The sequence below is a fragment of the Halictus rubicundus genome, chromosome 8, assembly GCF_050948215.1.
Source record: "Halictus rubicundus isolate RS-2024b chromosome 8, iyHalRubi1_principal, whole genome shotgun sequence".
Taxonomy (NCBI): domain Eukaryota; kingdom Metazoa; phylum Arthropoda; class Insecta; order Hymenoptera; family Halictidae; genus Halictus; species Halictus rubicundus.
This window is the reverse complement of record NC_135156.1, coordinates 19,329,764-19,350,066: the sequence shown is the minus strand read 5'-3', so window position 1 is coordinate 19,350,066 and position 20,303 is coordinate 19,329,764. Positions and strand designations below refer to the sequence as shown.

Sequence of the window (20,303 nt, the reverse complement as noted above, 5' to 3'; positions counted from 1 at the left end):
ATTATCGTTGACGTTGTTGTTGTTATTATTGTTGCTGTTGTTGTTGTTGGTGGTGGTGGTGGTGGTGTCGTCGTCGTCGTCGTTGCTATTATTATTGTTTCTTCCCCGAAAAACATCTCATCGAAGAAAGTAGAAAAAAAGTTAGATTTTTCGAAATCAGCTATAGAGACAATAATACTCGTATCGTTGTTCCTATAGACATAGAGTATAGAGAGATACGAGGAAGACGTAAACCGACATTGTGTCGTTGGTTGATCGATTATATTTTCACGAGAGAAAGACGTTTTCTATGTACAGAATATACACATTCGTATTTGTACAAAAATAAATATAGATTTCTATCGTGTGCTAGATGCGTTTGAAACGGAGCAAAGTATTGAATTTTGACCAGCACAGAGCCAACTGTTAATGTTTGTAATTACAGTTGGCCTCGTTTGTGGGACAGCCGTTCGGATGATGTTCGTGAAACCAGCACGGCTTCACTTTTCTTCTCACCACCGATGTTCCCCTTTTCTTCGATGTTTCTTGCATTTGTTCGCCTGGTATTCGAAACTGAACTTTTCCCTGTGTAACCCGAAACACGTGGCTATGATTTTTTAGTAAAGTTTGAAGGCCTCCACATTCTTTGCGTAAACGTATCAAGTTTTCGCGTGGAATTGATTCGGCGAGATACTTCAATTCGAGACATCGGCCGGCGTTCCAAATCTTTTTGATTGATCCGTCGAGCGATATCACGCGACCATCGGAGAGCAATTGATTCGCTACGATGTCAACGATGCCTGTGATCAACGTTTTCTCCAGTTGCGTACAGTTTCGCACTTTTTCTACCGTGTCTCTAGGTTTAAAATTACAACTCCATCCGCTTACACGAAACGCTTGTTCGCCCTCGCCGTCGGCGTCGCCCTCGGTGTTCTCGTTCTCTTGTCGAATCAATGTAGCTTTCGCACCGATCATCTCTTGGATACGATGCTCGCTCGTTTCTAGGTCGTCGCCGCGTCTTCTCCTCCATCCGATTAAACAGATTCGTTTCGTCGAAGGGATTCTTAATTTGTCGACATACGTTTTAAAGCCACACACTTCGCATACGTTTTTCACGTAATCAATGTACTCCGAGTACTGACTCTTCGCAGCAGAGTACCTCTGATACTTGGAACCGTCGAGTTCGTACGGACAACAAGGCAACAGAAAGACGCGACAATCGATAGAACTGCGCGCGGCGATCACTGGGATCCACGGTGTTAATTCGTCCGAGTGATTGCCTATCATCCAATCGTAGTCTGGATACACTGTTGCGGAAGATGGAATGATTGTGTGAACCTGCGAAAAAAAGTACTATTATCGTTCCGAGCCGATCTAGATGAAACGTTCTCTTCAAAGTGAAGAAATACGTCACCTGCAACGGTGTATCGAGCGGATACAAGTCCCAAACTTTCCTTCTGCGCAAATCGATTCCTAAACCACGGTGACCCTCGCTAAATAAGATATGCACGAGCAAACCGTTTCCACAGCCCAAATCCAAGAAAGATTGCAATTCTCTGATTCCTCTTTCCAATCTCTCCTTCTCCCATAGTAATAATAGGTAAGTGGCAATAGCGATGTCTTCGTAAACGAATTTCATCGGATCTGTATTTTCTGGCCAATTCTCTATTAGTTTTGCGCTGTATTTTTCTTTCAGTTCCCAATACAATTTCGCATATTTTTCCGCCGACACGAGACTCAACGATGGTAAATGCGCTGTCGCGGTTTTCTGGCGCTGTGTACTTCTCATCCATTTCAGCAGACATGGGAAAAGCTTCTTTTCCAACCAATCTATACTAGGATCGGGTGTCGCGTCTTCCAACCGATGCACGCTTATGCTAGTGTAACCGTCTTTTCTTTGTTGTATCGTATACGCTCTCATGGGACCGAGAGACCTTTTCTCTCTGAAAAACGATTTGTGGACGTTTATTACCCGATTCTCTTGTTTTTCCAATAATGAAAACTCGATACCAGAGGAAAATACATTTGGTATGCGAGGCAATTGCTTTCGTACGTATAACACAGTTTTACTTTCGGACGTGACAATGGAAACTTTGTCCGTGATACATAGCGCTTCCGATAACTTTTTTATGTCTATGTCATCCTCGTTGTCCGACACGGTCACGCGAGGAAGGTCTAAAGATGAGATAGTCTGAAAAATGTCGGACGTATCGCAGTCTATCTCGACGCTCAATATTTCGACGCACGTTAGTAGCCTGCGATTAGCAACTTGGGGATTGTCGCACCAAATATCGATCGCTTTCCAAAACTGCGAGTCGGTAAAATTAGTTTCCGAACGTGTCAACGTTGTAAATTCCATACTGGTAATCACACTGCCGAATCTTCTTGATAATCGAGGAATAAAACCGTGCGAAAGAACAACTATCTTCTTTATTTCTTTTTAGGCTTTTCTGTCGCGTTCGTTTTAGCATACTATAAATTTCATGAAAAATAAAGCATTACGATGTGCTGAAAAATAATGTTGCTACGCATTACACCGACTAATGTTTAACATACATAGGAAATATATATACCTTGTTGATAATCCATTCTGCGTCTTGTACAGCCTTTCTCATTATTTGCTGTACACGTTCCTCGTCTGGTTCGATAATGTGCTGTTTAAAACTCTAAATGATAAATAAATAAATATGATGCATGTGCTATACGTGAAAACTGTTCAACCGGTAAGAACAGTACGAAAACGAGGTTGCACAAAACAATTGCAATTGTGTCTTTTTAGGTTAGACTGTTAGACCCATGTACATATATGTAGAAATACTTATATTATTACATTGATTGGACGTTGTTTTCTACTTGGACCAACTGAAAAGCCGGAAATTCACCTGTTTCACTGAATGTTTATAAAACTGCTGCGCTTCCTCGGGTAATCTTTCACATTCTCGCAGTAAAAATTTATAAAGCAACTTTGGGGAACTAAGAGCAGTTTCGCGCAACTTTGCGCTAGCCATTTCCTGATTTCCACAGAAAGTTATTCCGTTATTTCTGAAACAGACAAATTGTTGGCGCCATTTCACGGCGAAACCTGAAAACACTCGACCAGAGGAATCTAACCAAGGAACCAGTAGCGTGAAAGTCAGTGGGTTCGAAATTTATCGCAAATGCCTTACGACTTGTTGTTATTTCGACCAAGAACAACCAGGAATAAATTCGATTCTGGTCCGCTTGATGCAGATGCAGGCAACACTACATACGCAATACGCACGATCAAAAGTTGGAGACGTTCAGAGACGTTGGAGGCTGTAGACAGCTGTAGACAGTCATTGACAGTGTCGCCAGACCAAGAATTCTTCCCCCACTCTAATTTCCCTTTCTACCGCACTATTCTCCATGTCGTGCATATTCCGCATCCGGTACTGGCAGAGAAAGATAGAGAGGGTAACTTTTTCCCCTCTGTTGAAAACACCAAAGACACCGAAACGAAACCCTACATAGAGGTGTGAGCATTCTCATACTCGCATTGCTCATATGTCCTCTCTGCTACGGTTAATCGGTTAAGGTCGTGTGATACCAATACCGATACCGATACCGATACCGATACCGATACCAAACAAATACCTGTCTCGTTGCAAACTGGGCTTTATTGTCTACATATATACGTTATACGTGTCTACATACGTGTACACGTTTCCCGAGCTTCGAATTCAGTATTTGACAACAAACAAAAAAAGAGATGATCGAGAACACGATTAACATTACTATTGATCGCAGTGATGCTGCTGGGCCTGGGCTACGATTATAAGATTGTTCGCAATATTTTTCCTCGATCACTGTATAAAGTGTAAATGTTGATCCATCCATTTTTAGGTTAAGCATATCGTAAATATCACGTAAAAAATACAACTTGGTGGCTACACGGTGGATAAACATTGTTGTACTGCGAGAGTGAAAACAGCTGGTATCGTAAAGTGAATGTTTGTTATTGACGAACTACAATTAAATAGAAACGGTTAACTAAGTAAGTAATAATGGATGTAAGTCTGTTGTTTAAAGCCAGCGTGAAGACGGTGAGTCTTCGTAATAACGATTCAGAAATTGTAACTAATATTCTGAACGCAAAGAAAACGAGGAGTAAAAGTATTTTCTTCGTGAAAGCTCATACGGTTGTTGTGCAAATTTCAAAGTTGCGTCAATTTTTGTTAGAAAATCGTAAAGCGTATCTGAATTTCTCAAACTATTTGTCTTATTTGCCAAGTATGTCCGACGCGGATAGGGACAAAATAGATATCGGAGCACAAAAAATAATGACCAAGTGTTCGCAGCTAATCAAAGAATTAAAAAGAGAAGTAGCAGACTCTGTAGTATCCCCTCAGAATTTAGAGCACAGAGAAATAATGTTGCTCTTGATCGAGGATTACCTGAAGAACGTGTGTAAGATTTATTCGGAGCAAAAAGCGATACGCGTCAAGAGGACAATGGAAATAAGGAAAATTGCTAAATTAGAATTAGAAACGAGGCCCGTGAAACAGTTGGAATTCGAACGGAAACGATCGAGTTTGAACACTAATGAAAAGTTAGAAGAGAAAGAAGGTAAACTCGATTCCAACGATTCTAGTCCTCTGAAGATTCAAGAGATAAACGGAGATGTTAATTCTTTAATGTACGAAGAGGAGTTGTCGCCCGAAGATATTCAAGTATTCGAGGCCGAAAACGAGCAGCTGTACAACGAACTGAATACGATAACCGAAGAAGTGAAGCAAATAGAAAGTAAAGTAGTACACATCGCCGAACTTCAAGAAATATTTACGGAAAAAGTGTTGGATCAAGACAAAGATTTGGACCGATTGATGACGACGGTCGTCGGATCTACAGAAAATGTCAGAGAAGCCAACGAACAGATCAGACAAGCTATTCAACGGAACGCGGGACTTCGAGTGTGGATTCTGTTCTTTCTTCTAGTTATGTCATTTTCTCTATTATTTCTTGACTGGTACAACCCATAAAATGAACAAGTGTTTCAGTAATTTTATTAAAGTGTTTGTACATACACTCAAAGAATGCTGTACATTATTTCAGATGTTGATACGCTTACAATCCTTCTTAACTTTGAGACGACAGGAAATCAAGGTTTTGCCAAAATATGTCACTGTATTTTATCCCCAAAACATTTTACATAATTGCTACATCTTACGTAATAAAATTTTCAATATATATGTATATATGTATTTACTTATATACACACATTCGCACGTGTTGCAAACACTTTTGTCGTTTCATCGGTACATATTTGGTTTAACAGGAAAACCTATTGTAAACAAATCACGGAAGAATATCGTTAATGTTTTCAAGATACATTCTACGGTATCTTGTTCGATTTAAAAAAGATATTAATCCTATTTTAACTCGGTATTTAAGGGTTTCTATGTATAGGCATCTTACTTGATATTTGTGTCTCATTTTCACTGAACATATACCCACTGTGCTTCTCTATAACATATATACATATATATACCTTTGTACTCTGGAATTTTGTAAACTGCAATTTTGTTAAATGTCTCTGTAGTGGAGCCACCGGAGTGCTAAGGGATACATATGTACATGTATATGTATAATATACCATAGTTACAGGAATTTCTTTTTTAAATGGGATATATATTCAGCATACATATTGAATGTAATGCGAGTAGATTGAATAACCTGCTCGTAGAATTTCAAGTAAAAAAATATTTACAGGATGTGTGCCACTCGCTATCAAATTTGATATTATAGAGATCTGTGTATTCTTCTATGTAGTCGTTTGATTAAAGAATAGCAAAACTGTCGACTAAACGATCGTACGTTTCAATTACCATATGAATCGAAAAGATCTCGCTTAGTATCCGTCACGGTCGGCTACGGATTTGTATTCGGAATATGTAGAGGACATTTGTATGTTCTGTACGATTTTGTTTCGATGCAAACACCGGTTCTATTACAGTTATAGGCTTGGCTTATCTCATCGGATATTTGCCATTAGAATGTAACAATTGTCGAACAAGTAAATGTATTATTCGAACGGTACGAATGTTCTACATGAAACATGAAACATGAAGCATGAAAAAAAGAAAGAAAGAAAGAAAGAAAGAAAGAAAGAGGGAAAACACAAGGTGTACCGTGTTATTTACATGATTAATGTAAATAAGAGAAATTATTGCCCTGTTAACATTCAAGTTCCTTCGTACAAGGATATAGTTGCTAAAACGAAACTCGTTGACTCTACAATGTAATCGTAGGTATACGATCCCGCTAATAGCGTGGAAACGGAAATATTCGTAGAAACGTATCTATACCTACAATTGAAAAGACAATAACAATGAATTGACACAGAGATAAACGACGATTACGAATCATGAGACCTTCTCTTTTCTAAAATTACAATTAGTTTCTTATAAAAATGATTTTCGATTCCCGATTTCGAATCCGATTTATACAAAATGTTACAAAATTCTAACGCCTATAACTCTATCGTATGATAAGCGACATTGTTGGCTTCTGCATATCGAGTCATAGTAAGAGAAACCTTTGTAAATCTGGATATCCATATACTCGTATGTATGTATAGTACACAATATTACCATATAAAATATGCTTTGATATTTCAGTCATAAATATTAACTTTACACAGGTTTCGTTAGTTAAAACATACTAGACTGTTAAAGAAAGAAAAAAAGAACAAAAGAAGAAAAGAAAAGAAAAGAAAGAAAACAAGAAAAGTTGATTCTTAATGAATGGTCATGCACGAAAAGAATGGATTTCCAATATTATGGGCAAGTATGAAAGCGAAGTAGCAATACTCAAAGTAAAGTACCAGTTACTTTGTAATCGATAAGTGCTTAAACAAATAATTCTGAGTAATACGATGAAAGTAAAGATTTGATAATGTGTATATATATATATATATATAATATAATAATATGCAAAGACGGATTTGTTCTCCTCCGCTCTTTGAACTAAAAAGTATATTTTCGACAGCTAAATGTACCTAGTTCTGTGTGTAATTGTATTTGTAACGACGTTGCGAATCGTATCGACAGAATTTCCCCTCTATTAGACATTGAACGAGCCATGTTGTGGAAAGCAATGGAATTTGTAGTTCGCTGGCTTTTCCAATCACCCACGACGGACACGATCTGTTTGTAAGAACTACTGTTCCATCCGCGAAGCCTTCCATTGTATCTGAAATGATTGGTATCGTTACTCGGTATTCTTCTTGTTGCGCGGCAACTACTTAGTATCCGATATTTGTCGTATGTAATATAATATAATGCGATGCGGTACACGTAGTATAGTGTAGTATAGTGTAGCATAGCATAGCATAGCATAGCATAGCATAATGTAGTTGAATATCGTGAGATCTTGAACGAAGAGAAGGGCAAAGTGTGAGTTTCATACCTGGTTTATCCGCTAATAAAACAACAGCACCCGCGTTCTCGCAAACTTTCCGCCAAAATGTGACAAACAATTTTTGAAACTCTGTGTTTGGAATAATGACGACTACTTCCGTCAACGGTTTATTGCCGGGCCTTTGAAACATTTCGACGTAGGATTTCTTATCCAAACTCCATCCTGCGGGCAATTCATCCTCGGCTGGATTTACGATTTTTCCCTATCAAAGAAGATGTACCATATAAGTATATGTAGTGATAAAGTATGTTGGTCACGGGTGAAATTGAATGTATTGTGGGAGCGTCGATATCTCGGAAAGTATGTATTTACTTGCCTCTTGACAACATCTTATGATCCAATTGTGATTATAGGCGGGTATACCGACCGAAAGACACAACAGAGTCTTCGCGGTGGTGTTTGGCACGTTTGTTATTAGTTTTGTACTTTTGTATTCGTTTTCTGGAATATCGTTAAAGTCGGTATAAACTTTCCCGTTACCGGCTGATATCTGTGCGATCAATCTGTCTCTGACGAACGGCTTCTTCGACCATTCCTCTTCGTTTTCCGTTCCTGGATCCGAACTGCAATCTTTGATGTCGGATTGATATCGATCGAGGGTTTCCAAGGGCGCGCAGGTTAAAATGAAGGACATGCCTTCGAACAGATTCGAATCTTTGCTCGGTATCGGGCCGAAAGTAGCGATAGTCTGTTCATCGTCGACTTTCTTTTTACTCCGTGGCTTGCTTTTGATGCGACTTTGCGGTCCTTTCACGATCTGTTCGTGGGGAGTTCCGATGATCTCCGGCTGTACACCTATAGAGGAGATCTCGTCTTTGACCGACGCGTTCGAGTCGCTGGAAACACCGTCGCTCTCCGAGACCGGTTTCTTATCCTTGGTCACGGTGGACGCCAGACCCGACACAGACGGCAAAGACGGTTCTGCCATGTTTTTCGCTGTTGTTGTTGCCGGAGTGTGTTGAGAGTGCGACGTTGCCTTCGACTTGGGCGTTGAGAAAACCGGAGTCCCGATTCTCCTCGAACGCCTTTTACCGTCAACCATATTGTCCAACGATACCTGACCCAAATGCTTCGGCGTAAGTAAAAGATTCTTCGAATCCGAGTTTAGCTCTTCCTTCAACACTTGAGCTTGATCGGAGGACAAAAAGATGTCCTTCACTTGAACTTTTAGCTTCTCTCCTTCGTCCGTTTCCACAGTGTAATACACGTCGTTATTTACAGTGTGCACGTCTACGATTATACCGCAAGATCCATAGTCGTCGTTCCCAGTGGTCGCATAGACGGACAAACCTTCTCTCAAAACTTTTGGTATCGTTATGATAAAGTCCTCGATAAGCACTTTATTCTTTCCATCGTAAAAGTTCACTTTATACTTTGTCTTGACTTTATCGATAACCGTGCCAGGATAATAATTATTGTCGGACCATTTGGCGAACACGGTCTTCCTGATCAGAAGATCGTCGGCTATCGTCTGCGAGAACGAAGAAGGTTTCGAGGAAGAAGCGTCTGCGGCACTCGAGGGTACGGTACCCTCTCGAGGGGCGGACTGCTCCGTCTGTTCTATTTTCGTTTTCTTCTTGTTCGGAGTGTCGACGGGCTCCGCGGGGTTGGAAGTTTTGTTTAATCCGTTCGACTGATGACTGTCCAACTTGACGTTCTTGCTCCGTGGCCTCTTCACCGTTTTGCCCTTCTTCGAGGTTCTCGGCGTTTGCGGTTCGGCCACCTCCTGCTGGATTTCCGGGGTCGAGGATCGAATCTTCTGCAGCTGATCGTCCAGCCTTTCGTTGCTGACGTTGTAGGTGTCAAGACCGGCGAGAAGTTCCGAGTTTAGGAAATTCAAAACGCTGGTCGTAAGGAGACGACTGTTTTGCCACTCTTTGCCGAGACGCTCGTACGCCTCGTCCACGGTTTGCTTGTCGTTGAACGGATGCATGTCGGGGATATGTTTTTTCGCATGTTTCGCGGGTGCTCTTGGCAAAGAGAAGTGCGTGCTGTCTCGTGCCGCGAGCTTCGCCGCCAACGACGCGGCGCTCGACACCGAACTCAAAGAACTGATGGTTGATGCGAACGAGAGTCTCGAAGGATTCAACGGATACATTTGCGGATTGCTGTTTATAGATCCCGGGGACGCATCCTTGTTATCGTTACCAGAAATGTCTGCCAAAGAAGCGGAGGTGTCGTTATTTTTCGGCCGTATCAAGGTAGTAGGCTCGGCGACAGGTTCGCACTGTACACCGGTGATCTCTTTGCTCAGAAACTCCTTTGTGCCTTCGTCGACTTGCAACAAACACTTCATTCGAACGTATATACCTATTTCTTTCTCCACTTGTAAAGCCTTCGTCATCGAACTACTGTGAGTCGAGTTTGATTTGCTTTTCTCGTCCATTAGAAAAACATCGGGTTCGTTGTCGCTTACGCTCAGTAAGAGATCCCCGTGATCCGAGTCTTTTAAAGAAGCGATTGTTTTATTTTGTTTATTCGCGCTCGGCACAGACACGGAGATGTTGTTGTCCGATTTGTCTGTTACGAGTACGACTGGTACGTCGTTGAAAGTGTCCGATTGAAAACTCGCTGTACTGTCCGTGTCGCATCTTTTCGACTCGCTGCTTCCGTTAACGAGTTTGCTGCTAGACTTGATCGAATCTAGCGACGACTCTTTGCCTGTTCCTACCGACTTGTAACTGAATTCGCTACTGGTTTTGGTGTCGTAGCAACTTTTATATATCGTTTCAGCATTTGTGTCGTCCAGAGCGTTCTTGCTATCTGTTTTCGAGTCAGAGTCTTCTTGCGAAGAATCTAGTACTATTTTCTCTCCGTCCTCGTCGATCTCTACCAATTCCTTAGGCTTCGTTTTAATCTTTTGAACCGCGGTCCTATCGTATATCAGTTCTACGCTCATCCTGGATTTGATCGCATTACTCGAGATTGAGTTCGAACAAGATTCGTTCGTTGATTTGTTGGAATCCGATGTTTCTTCGGTTTCGTTGGTCTTCTCAATGGGACCAACGTGTTTTGTCGGCTCGCCGCGATATCCTTTGTCCTCTGTTTTCTCTACCGTCTTATCTAGTTTCGTACTTTCTGCATAACCATCTAAATCCTTGGGCTGCATTGGGTTTGAATCCATCGTGTCTCTAGTATTCTCGTCTAACGTTACTTTTTCCATCGTAATTGCCTTGGTAGACGATATACTGTCTTTTCTCAGGTCCGACTTGTTCGTTTCGTTCTCGTCGTAAACTTTTTCTGCTTTTTCTACCTTTTCTACTTTTTCTACTTGTTCGATTTCTTTGTTCGTACAAAGTTCGTTCGACACCCGTACGTCGTTAAAGTTATCAGTTTTATCTACTTCTTTTACCTGCGACTCCGATAAAGTCGTAGAATCCTTGGTCGGCTCTTCGTCATTAATGGCTACACCTATCGTACTTTCCGAAACGTCGTCTTCAGGAATATCTTGAGTTTCCGCGATTATCAAACTAGTGTCGACGCAATTTTTCGAAAAGTCTTGTTGAGTATCGTCGGTCTTTATAAACCGACTCCCCTCCTCCTCCTCCTCCTCTTCTTCCTCCTCATCGCGCGTTCCTTTTTCCTGACGCATCGATGCGTCCTCGTTCGAAAAAGTTCTTAAAATTTTGTTGGGTGGTTCGTCGAAGGAGCCTGCTTTCCGTTTGAGACTGGTCGTTCCTGTACCGCTATAAATCTGTTTTTTTGACGGAGAATAATCGTCCGGTGGCGTACACTGTATAATCTCCTCCTCTTCCTCCTCTTCCTGGTCCCTGTCTTCGTCGACGACGAGTTTCTCTTTGTCGCGTAAGATATTATTGTCGTTCCTTGTTTTCTCCTCCTTTGTTATCTCGAGCGAGTGTACGTTTCCCGCATCTTTCTTCTCCGAGGTTTTATCTTCGTCGGAGTTGGTCAACTTATGTTCCATAGATGCTTCCGTTGAACCGTCTACGCTACCGGTTAAAGCGTAACACGTTTCTTCTCTAGGCTTTTCTTCCTTATCCGAAGAAGCATCGTCTTCGAAATCGACCAGATGAAAGTCTTGACTTTCGTTCAAACTGACTTCGCTGTTTTCCATCCTATTGCGTTGCTCCGAATTCCCCGAATCGATATTATTACTTTCTATCATACAGTTCTCTTTCTTCTCTGATTCCGACATTGTTACGAGTTTCTCAATGAAACGCTAAAAATAAAAATGTTTAAGTGAAAATCTGTCGATGCAAGATTTTTCGTGATTCTTCCAAATTCAAATACTCTCGGTAGAAAAAAGCGGTAGGTGGGAAAAAACTAATTTGAAACAGCTTGCGTTAAAGTTTGTCGATAATTGGTACCGAAATTCAAGGACACCCTATATAAAGATGCAGTGTTTACAACGAGTGTGGAAGGTTACGGCGGGAACGTCATGTGATCGTGACAATTTAGTGAAAATCACGTATCCGGAAGATTAAAACCTACCAAAATCGATCACATACAGGGCAAGCTGGTTTCTCGATCGAATTATTTTCGCCAGTTTATCTTTCTATTAGATTTGCCGCCGGGGACCAATTCGTTCGCCGGCCGTCGAGAGCGGGAGCTCATATATTTCTTGTACTCGCAACCGTTTCGTCTTTCCCTTTTCACCTTTTTCCGCGAATCGATCTTGGTCGTGCTACCTTTCTCGGTACTGATCGCAGGGTTCGCGTTAATGAACCGATCTCCCATAGAAAATCCAACGAGAACGCCACTTTTTACTCGGAAAAGAACACAGGCCATAAAACGCCATCGCTACTTTCCCGTAATCATAGATTATGTAATTCTAGATTGCCGAACTTTCTGCGCGCAAACTTAGTTCCTAATGTCAACCAATCGCGGATCGTCTTGAGAATCGACATTCGGTTGCTATATAGTTTCTTATTGCTCGTTTATCGTTACTCGTTGCTTGTTGCTTGTTGCTTATTGCTTAATGCGTATTGCGTATTGCGTATTGTCATTGCGAGGCGACTTATGTACCGACTTATGGAGTTTCTTCCCCTCACTCCAACATTCCAACTGGCAATCAAATAAAAACATTTTGATGCATACTGTATCTAAATACACCGCAGAGCGATGCACGACGTATTTGATACATTTCAAAATAAGATTGAAGCGAATCCTCGCGTTCTTTTCCATTCTTAAATCTTGCGGAACCGATAATGCATATAACAAATGATCAAACTTGACCATTTTTAGGGATTCTATTTTTTCCTTCCTTTTCCTTTTATTAAGGTGTCATGCAAAAACGTGGCCACACCACGGACGAGATATAAATAAGAATAGACGTAACAGCAGCAACAGCTTCAGAGTTTTCCTGTCCTCTGAAAAATCACACTATGATCGTGTTCGTCGGTAGTGTTTGGTTGGCAGTTTGAACGTTTTGTCAGTATGTAGAACGGCGCCGTACAAATACTCGAACCATAGACCATACATGGTCTGAGACAGGCTTCGGAATTAATAGCAATCTTCGTGGCAGTTCCGAGGGCTACGCCCCCTTGACTCGGCCGCGCATCTCGCTCCCCGGGACGGTCCAAGTTCTCGAGTCACCTTAGCCAAGTTCTCGAGCCAATAGATTTTCACATCACCCATGAGGTATTTTATTAACGATGCGTTTTTTTTGTTTTGCTTTTTGTCAGACGTATCCCGTGTAGGTCTATTTCACTACGTCGCATGATAATTACGAGAAAATAAATTTGGAACATAGTTTCAATTATACTGTTCAAATTTTACCGACACTTGGGTAAACTAGATTTTCGCGTACGTTTAGCGAGCTGCTTGGCGAGGAAGAAGACTTGAAATTATGGAGACTGAAAATTATCATGCGATCATGAAAATCTATTGATACGAGAGTCGCCCTAATGCGCTACACGTATGTAGTTGATACGGTACGGGCCTGAGGTGGCTCGAGAACTTGGACCGCCACGGGGAGCGAGACGCGCGGCCGGGTCGAGGGGGCGTAGCCCCCGAAACTGCCTCGAGGATTGCTATTAATTCCGAAGCCTGGTCTAAGACACTCGAACCCAGCGATGGTACTTATAGTAGAATAATGGACGGGTTTTTTCGCGCATGCGCGACAATTTTAGCATCGGTAAGGTCACAGCCTACTCTAGAATAGGCTGTGGTAGAGTAAGAAGTTTGGCTAAAATGGAGTACTTACCTTGGTGACCCCGCATAATTTCGCAAAATTTGTTATGATTTGATTTTGCAAAAAGGAATTTATAACACATGTATGCCACTGAAAAATTCATAAAAATTTACCAAAAATTCGTATCATGTTCGTTGTCTCGTCGTCTCGTCTTTGACACTTCCGGTACTTTCCCGCCAATAATAGTGCCCCATTACTTTCTCCTCGATATAGATACGTTACTGCTTCTGGACGCGCATGCGCGAAACAACCGTCCAATGTCAGAGAAGCAAATGATTCTTGTCGAAATTGACATTGTGTCTTGAAGCAAGAGCGGCAGGCCGACATTCGTTACATGTTTTTTCCGTGGAGATTTTGTAATTTTGGAGTCTCTTGTTAAAATAGTAGTAGTTCTATTCGAATATCTTTTGCCTCTGGTGGCGCCTCAAGCGACTATTAGCTTGCTCGATTCGCTACGATTCGAACTGTGGCGGGAATTCGAAGCGGATAAGCGGAGAAGAAATTTCAACTTTACAACTAGGTATGTATGTAGAAACGAAGCGTCGCGCGCGTAGCGTCGTCGAGATAGGTGCTTAACCCTAACTGTGTTGTATCTCGAGGTAGAAGAACGATGACCGATCGTGACAAAGATATCGTTATAGAAATAAAAACGTTAAACGTGGAGTTGAGAAAGAAACTGGAAGCGGTTTCGAAACAAAGAGGTTACACGATGCGAGCAATCTTTCCGTTGTTTCACAGTGAAAGGAAATATTTGAGTAACATTCGCCTTGTTTCTTTTCAGTCGAATGTGCAGAATTGCAGTTGGACATTTTTAAACTGTACACTCCGTCGACACTCGAGATCGTGGAATCACTGGGGCAACTGATCGCGCGAGAGATGAATACGTACGCGAACAATCAACGAACGATGAACGATCGATCATGATCGAACTCGATAAATCAAACGAAATATCGACACTTATGTTGAAATATATTTGTATTATGCTCGAATACAGTTCCGACATAGACTGTATCCACAGTTTTGTAACCTAAGAACAGACAATAATATACACATATACGTTCTCCTTATCCAATCGAAATGGAAATACATGCTATAGTTGATATCGCTATGTATCTTTCGCTTTTCACTCTTCACCAATCCGTCTCGATATACAATACATATATGCGTTGCGTTTTGGGAATCTGTCGTTCTTGATAATGGAGAGAACGAAAACGCACGACCTACACACGTTATCAACGTTACCATAGACGGACAACGAATCGTCGTAAAAATGCATTTTTTATTCCGTGAATACAAGGAGATTGTTGCAAGTTTGTCAAGATCGTTTCGATTCAATTTGGTTTCTGTTTTTAGTTTGCGAGATTACCCATCAGAACTTGGCTTCATTTTCTTGATCGCTTATCTTCGGAGAGGATGTCCGATGGTACGACAAACAGATAAGAATGTACATACATCACATGTACAATAACATACTCTTCTCGAGAGAGGGAGAGAGGGAGAAAGAGAGAGAGAGAGAGAAAAAGTTAAATAAAAGCTGCGCGGACTGTCATGTAAGATCTTTTGCAATCAGTCGATTATTATTGTCGCATACTACATATTTACCGTTCCATTTATTCGAAAAACGGAAAGAGACGAAATAAAATGGAAGGAGAAACGTATGATTCGAGAGGTTTGAACGAGATGCACACCTCGCAATTTGAATAATCTCTTTATCTTTCATTTTATGTAATCCGTATTTCATGAAACAATGTCTTCACGGAATAGAATCATTTCGATATCGACGAAACTGTAATTGCGAATAGATATCGTTTCTCATCGGTATCGCAACGATACCGCAGTATTGTCGAATTGTCTCTAAACTAATAAAAAGAAAAAGAAAAAAAAAGAAACTGTTTACACGAAACGAAATGGAACGGAAAGAAGCGAAGCGAAACCAGAAAAAAAAGAGAAGATTGCCGACTAGAAAAAACGAACGAAATTCTTCGAGATTCGAGGTCACAGTTTCGCGAGGAAGCCACGTTCGTTTGTCGATAGAGGATGTCCAGTGTGTGACGTGTGCCAGTCGCATACGACATACGACATCGCAGCACCATGTTACGCGTTGTTCAATTCGTGGTCACTATCGGGCGAGACTATACTTTACCCTCGCAAAGAATATGACTGCTTCGAAGCAAGTCATCTTTTGGTTTTTTCGCGGACGCGCGCCGCAGATTTCCTTGGCTTTCAGCAAGTTATTTACCAGACACACCTCCTTCGGGCCATCCTGCGTCTGAAACTTGAACAAACACGTTACGCGACTAATCGGTGTACACTTATACAGGCGATCTTGCTTATTTCAGATAGCGCGGTTTTTTCGATAACGACGAAAGATGCTTACGCAAGTGTGACACGTCTGCAGCATAATGCACGGCGAATAGAGTATTTGCGAGTCCTCTCCATCCAGCATGGATACCACGAACCCGCACCATTCTTGGATCTCTTTCAACTCTCGTCCAACCGGACAAACTGCCGCGTCCGCTTCCCCATCCTCGTCGCCGTCCCAGGGACAGTACACGCGTTTGTATTTTCGTGATCGGTGAAACCGATCCGTCGAGATAATACCTTCGCCTTCGGCCGTTTGACTGCCATCGGCTTCGTCGTCCGCGTCATCGTCGTTGTCGCTGCCGTAGCTGTCGTAACTGTCGTAACTGCCGTAGCTGCCGTAGCTACCGTAGCTGCCGTCGTTGCGTTTCTCCCTCAAACTCGAAAGATTACTATTTTCCCGAAAGTTGGAAGTCTGATTGGCTGAAGAGTAAATCGCGAAGCTGTTCTTTAAATCGTACAGCGCTTTCATACGGCGCACGATATTCTCCCTGGTCTGTTGACAATATTACCGTTACGAAACGTTAGATGACAATAAATTCTGATAATAATCGAAAATGAATCGGAATACATATCCGTTGAACGCGCACCTTCTGCAAACAAGCTGTGTCCTTCGAGTTCGCGTATCTCGAAGCATCTTGGATGATCAAGTTCTTGATCTTGTTCTTTAGCCACAAATATATCCGATTCCAATCGTATTTGTCGTTTCGATTGAAATTGTCGTTCTTGTACTCTCGATCGTTTCCTCTCAGATTCTGTGGAACATTGCCGTTTCCTGTTAGTTTGTCGGCTACATCGAACTCGCGTACTCATTTCCGAATTACCTCGTAATATCGTTGCACGATCCACTCGTCGTCTTGGTTCGGCGTCCCCTGACCGGGCGTAAAAGAAGCCTTCTTTCTCCTCCGATCGATACCAAAATACTGTGACCAATCGATGCTCTTCTTTCTGACATCGATAGGCTTCCACTTGTCGTTGTTGGCCAGGTTATCCTTTTGACTCTTCACTGGCAGATTAACCTTCGGCGCCTCCGTGGAACCCTCGTGTTTTTGCTGCTTGCGATCGTGGTCGTGATCGTGATTGTGATCGTGATCGTGATCGTGGTCGTGGTCGTGGTCGTGATCGTGATCGTGATCGTGATCGTGACCGTGACCGTGATCGCGATCGCGATCGCGATCATTACTGTGATCGTACGTACGATTGTGGCTTGTAGATGATTGCGTGCCGAACAACGCTCCCAAGTCTTGAGCGACCTTGAATGCAACGCGGGTAGCAACATGTTAAAATATTGTACCCTGTCTATTTGCAAATTTATACTATGTGTATGATTAGTAGATCGATGATCGTATTCGCGAGGAAATCTGGGTTGAACAACCTTAGGGTCCGTGAGCTGTTTTTTCAGAGGTAACGGCGGTTGAGGACTCCGCTTGGCGACAGGATAACGTTTAGCAACGTTTCGGTAGGTTCTATAGTCGCGACCAACGGGATACTCTCCGTTCATGGTTTGACGTTCTGCCAACGAAAGGTAGAATAAATTCGGATCGAAATCTCGATCGATCATCTCGGTGTCGTCGACTTGCTGCGTATTCTGACCGCGCCTCAGCGATTCCTTGTTCAGCGATTCACCCCAGGACATTGGACCCGCGTTCCTACCAACATGTACCATCCTTGAAGATTGCAAGCAGTCAGCATCGCAAGCAGTTTCGAAGCATCATGACTTTATGAAAGAAAGTAAGTAGAATCGAGAAAACTTGAGAATGTAACGTATGTGTCATGCGAGTATGTAACGCCGGACAGTGAGCAAAACGCTTATCGCTTATTATTGTTAGCCGTCTGGACGGACAGGTTGCTCGCTGTCAAGCGCCACCGGACTCGGACTACCGTAGATATTAATTACTAATTCGAAATATAATAAATGCGTGCGTATGTAGAACAGTGTACGGAGAAGGAAGCAATGGATCGACTGACTCGAAATCTTTGTTGCTACCACGATTGATCGTATATCGGTTGTAGAGCATTTCACGGGCATTCGCGTATCCTTCCCCGTTCCCATCTCCATTTCCGTTTTGGTCCCCGTTTTCATCCCCGCCCTCGTCACCGTCCTCGTCACCGTCCCCGATGCTATACGGAGATTCGTCCAGTTTTTCGAGAAGCAGTTTCGTTAGCTGTTTATTGCCGATGTTGATGCGATCGGAGCCGATGGAGTTGATGCTTCGCTTGCGACCAACGTATCTCTTGTGTTCTCGAAACTGGGAAGTGATCGGTTCTTCCTGAAACGAGTACGGAATATTATACGCGGCGGTGCAGCGTATAGTACGCAATCGCAATCAATAATCGAAACGAAACGAAACGATCCGTTAGGTAACATGATACGATTCTACAGATGTACCTGTTGTAAAACGCTCTCCACATAGTCTATCAACGCTCTCTCCCGCAACTTGTCGTTGAGATCTTGGAAACTCTCTACCGTTTCGAGCTGACCGATCACTGCAAGAAACGCGTATCGTTGCTTAAACATTTTTAACGATCCCGCCACGTTCTTACAAACGAACGCAACTCGTAGAACTCGGTCTACTACACCGCACCGTTTGGTAGAAATTCAATCTGTTCGTTCTCCCCGTCGACTTCCCTTTCAGCTTGTCGTTCTTTGTTGATTTTTCGGTCTCGATCTGAGTGAGCACCGCGATAGTTGAAGTCGTAGTTTTGTGGAGCGGCGTCCAAGGACCTCTGTTTCCTGGAAATGGCGTTCAGAGCGCCAGTCAACGACAACGACTCCTCCATCGTCCGATGGGACACGGGCGCTATCGCCGTCGCCGACACCACCGCCATCGCCGTCCCGGCGATCAAAATGATTAGGAGCCATTCTCGACGTGGCATTCTACCTGACGAGTAAACAATAACCAGCCCATTAATTCTCGAAGGATCGATCTCGTTCAACCCTGCATCCCTGCCGTCCCCGACGTAACGCGACGTAACGCGACGCTCGACGTAGATTTGCTACATCGAGGACGCGTGTTATCTGTTATCGGTCCCGTGTAATCTGCTTTAAGTGGATTAGGAATTCCAATTTCAAAAAAAGAAAAGACCAACACATGGTTTTTGCTGGGATTTTGCTTTGCGCGCGTTCGCGGATCGATAAACTAAAAATTTGGATTGACAGTCCTAAATAAAATTTCTGTTTCGATCCGTTGAATGATCTAGTGATTCGACGTTCGATATCGCAAACGACGCAATGGAACGACCAAAACTCGAAACTATCGAAGCGATCGACGCGATCGAAAATATCGAAACAGGATATCACAAATAGATCGTTCACCTTGGATTTAGCGCAATCGTTTGATCAAGACCGGGAATGAGATTTGTTGATCCATATGTTCGAATTCGAGTATCCGTTGGCTAACAGATGGTCGACTGACACAGCGATACAGGAACATAGGGACACGGGGACACGGGGACACAGGGTCCGCGCCGAACGACATTCATCGGCTTTCTTGAAATCGCAATTCCGCAATTACGTGTTTCCGCGGCGCAATTAATTTCGATCGAATAGAGGTGTCGTCGCTATTCTTTTTTCTCTTGCGTGAAACGATGATAAAAGGTTGTCAAACAGGTTGTATGTATATTCTATTCGGTTGTGTATGTAATAAAACAGAGATACGGCTCGTGCGGGAAGAGCATCGATGTAGAAATGGCTCGGAAGGGTTCGACTTACTTGGTTCTAATTACACATTCGCGTGAAACACGAGCACTGGTTCGTTTGTTCGTTCGTTGTTCTTTTTGTTGTCTTATTGCGTTTTACGCGATCTGGTCTGGATCGGCGGCGGAGCTCTACAGGATAACGGATGACTTCTCGGTCTTCCCTGTCTAACCATGCGGCAAGCTTTTATATAGCGGTCGAAAGGATCGATAGAAACGCGCATGCTGAACGTGCTGGCTCGGCAGCAACAAGTTAAGGTGTGTGGGGTGTGCCTGCTGGATGCGAGAAAATACATCGATCGGAATATTATGGACGCGCGGTGCGGCATGGTTCGCATTCCGTCGCGAACCGGCCGATTATTGGTTGACCCGATCGTTCAGTCAGAGTTTCGTACCAAATAATAAAAGACGATGTTAAAGTTTGATTCCACGTGGAAAGGATAAAAGGACCGCCGAGTAGTTTACATTTCTATTGAACGCAGCGACCACATTTTCTCCTCTTCTCTCCGCTATATTTTCCTACTCCTCTCCTCTACTCTTGTCGGAGAAACTAATCTTCGAAGCACTGGTAAAGCCCTTGAAACGGTCTTTCTTCGAATGTATAGCGAACATGGCGTTCAACATAGAACGTCGTATGTAATATGTACCGCTTCGCAGATTCGCAGATTCGCAG

General features: G+C 42.7%; 5 protein-coding genes across 6 annotated transcripts; 2 read left to right on the top strand and 3 right to left on the bottom strand.

Annotated features, from left to right (window-relative positions):
* Positions 1-239: 239 nt before the first annotated feature.
* On the bottom strand, positions 240-2,987 carry LOC143356676 (putative tRNA (uracil-O(2)-)-methyltransferase). The gene is made up of 4 exons (XM_076792563.1): positions 2,810-2,987; positions 2,553-2,645; positions 1,394-2,451; positions 240-1,317 (listed from the first exon to the last, which is right to left on the bottom strand). The coding sequence occupies exons 3-4, from the start codon at positions 2,336-2,338 to the stop codon at positions 406-408; spliced, it is 1,857 nt and encodes a 618-aa protein (XP_076648678.1). The 5' UTR covers positions 2,339-2,451; positions 2,553-2,645; positions 2,810-2,987; the 3' UTR covers positions 240-405.
* A 646-nt stretch (positions 2,988-3,633) lies between these two features.
* On the top strand, positions 3,634-6,067 carry Syx18 (syntaxin 18). Its single transcript, XM_076792699.1, has one exon. The coding sequence runs from the start codon at positions 4,005-4,007 to the stop codon at positions 4,977-4,979; it is 975 nt and encodes a 324-aa protein (XP_076648814.1). The 5' UTR covers positions 3,634-4,004; the 3' UTR covers positions 4,980-6,067.
* LOC143356758 (uncharacterized) lies at positions 5,105-12,210 on the bottom strand. 2 transcript variants are annotated; one of them, XM_076792697.1, is made up of 4 exons: positions 11,872-12,210; positions 7,736-11,599; positions 7,408-7,621; positions 5,105-7,191 (listed from the first exon to the last, which is right to left on the bottom strand). In XM_076792697.1, the coding sequence occupies exons 2-4, from the start codon at positions 11,573-11,575 to the stop codon at positions 6,998-7,000; spliced, it is 4,248 nt and encodes a 1,415-aa protein (XP_076648812.1). In that variant the 5' UTR covers positions 11,576-11,599; positions 11,872-12,210; the 3' UTR covers positions 5,105-6,997. The 2 variants fall into 2 exon arrangements, with proteins under 2 accessions (XP_076648812.1, XP_076648813.1); XM_076792698.1 differs by having other exon boundaries at positions 12,069-12,210.
* Positions 12,211-14,148: 1,938 nt separating this feature from the next.
* On the top strand, positions 14,149-14,500 carry LOC143356114 (uncharacterized). The gene is made up of 2 exons (XM_076791541.1): positions 14,149-14,274; positions 14,355-14,500. The coding sequence occupies exons 1-2, from the start codon at positions 14,184-14,186 to the stop codon at positions 14,495-14,497; spliced, it is 234 nt and encodes a 77-aa protein (XP_076647656.1). The 5' UTR covers positions 14,149-14,183; the 3' UTR covers positions 14,498-14,500.
* A 25-nt stretch (positions 14,501-14,525) lies between these two features.
* Positions 14,526-20,036, bottom strand: LOC143356108 (uncharacterized). The gene is made up of 9 exons (XM_076791528.1): positions 19,647-20,036; positions 18,520-18,816; positions 18,324-18,421; positions 17,903-18,204; positions 17,310-17,583; positions 16,759-17,187; positions 16,525-16,689; positions 15,951-16,430; positions 14,526-15,848 (listed from the first exon to the last, which is right to left on the bottom strand). Exons 2-9 carry the CDS (start codon positions 18,809-18,811, stop codon positions 15,693-15,695), a joined length of 2,196 nt encoding a protein of 731 aa, XP_076647643.1. The 5' UTR covers positions 18,812-18,816; positions 19,647-20,036; the 3' UTR covers positions 14,526-15,692.
* Between the last annotated feature and the right edge of the window lie 267 nt (positions 20,037-20,303).

Bases quoted from the DNA above. Each gene is read 5' to 3' on its own strand.
- LOC143356676 (XM_076792563.1), bottom strand. From the start codon at position 2,338: ATGGAATTTACAACGTTGACACGTTCGGAAACTAATTTTACCGACTCG. The intron at 1,318-1,393 runs GTGACGTATTTC...TTTTTTTCGCAG, and splicing joins CGCTCGATACACCGTTGCAG to GTTCACACAATCATTCCATC.
- Syx18 (XM_076792699.1), top strand. From the start codon at position 4,005: ATGGATGTAAGTCTGTTGTTTAAAGCCAGCGTGAAGACGGTGAGTCTT.
- LOC143356758 (XM_076792697.1), bottom strand. From the start codon at position 11,575: ATGTCGGAATCAGAGAAGAAAGAGAACTGTATGATAGAAAGTAATAAT. The intron at 7,622-7,735 runs GCAAGTAAATAC...CTTCTTTGATAG, and splicing joins TCATAAGATGTTGTCAAGAG to GGAAAAATCGTAAATCCAGC. The intron at 7,192-7,407 runs GTATGAAACTCA...CAATCATTTCAG, and splicing joins TTTATTAGCGGATAAACCAG to ATACAATGGAAGGCTTCGCG.
- LOC143356114 (XM_076791541.1), top strand. From the start codon at position 14,184: ATGACCGATCGTGACAAAGATATCGTTATAGAAATAAAAACGTTAAAC. The intron at 14,275-14,354 runs GTTACACGATGC...GTTTCTTTTCAG, and splicing joins AGCGGTTTCGAAACAAAGAG to TCGAATGTGCAGAATTGCAG.
- LOC143356108 (XM_076791528.1), bottom strand. From the start codon at position 18,811: ATGCCACGTCGAGAATGGCTCCTAATCATTTTGATCGCCGGGACGGCG. The intron at 17,584-17,902 runs GTCAGTCGATCC...ACATGTTGGTAG, and splicing joins GGTAGCAACAAAGATTTCGA to GAACGCGGGTCCAATGTCCT. The intron at 16,690-16,758 runs GTAATTCGGAAA...AATGTTCCACAG, and splicing joins TCGTGCAACGATATTACGAG to AATCTGAGAGGAAACGATCG.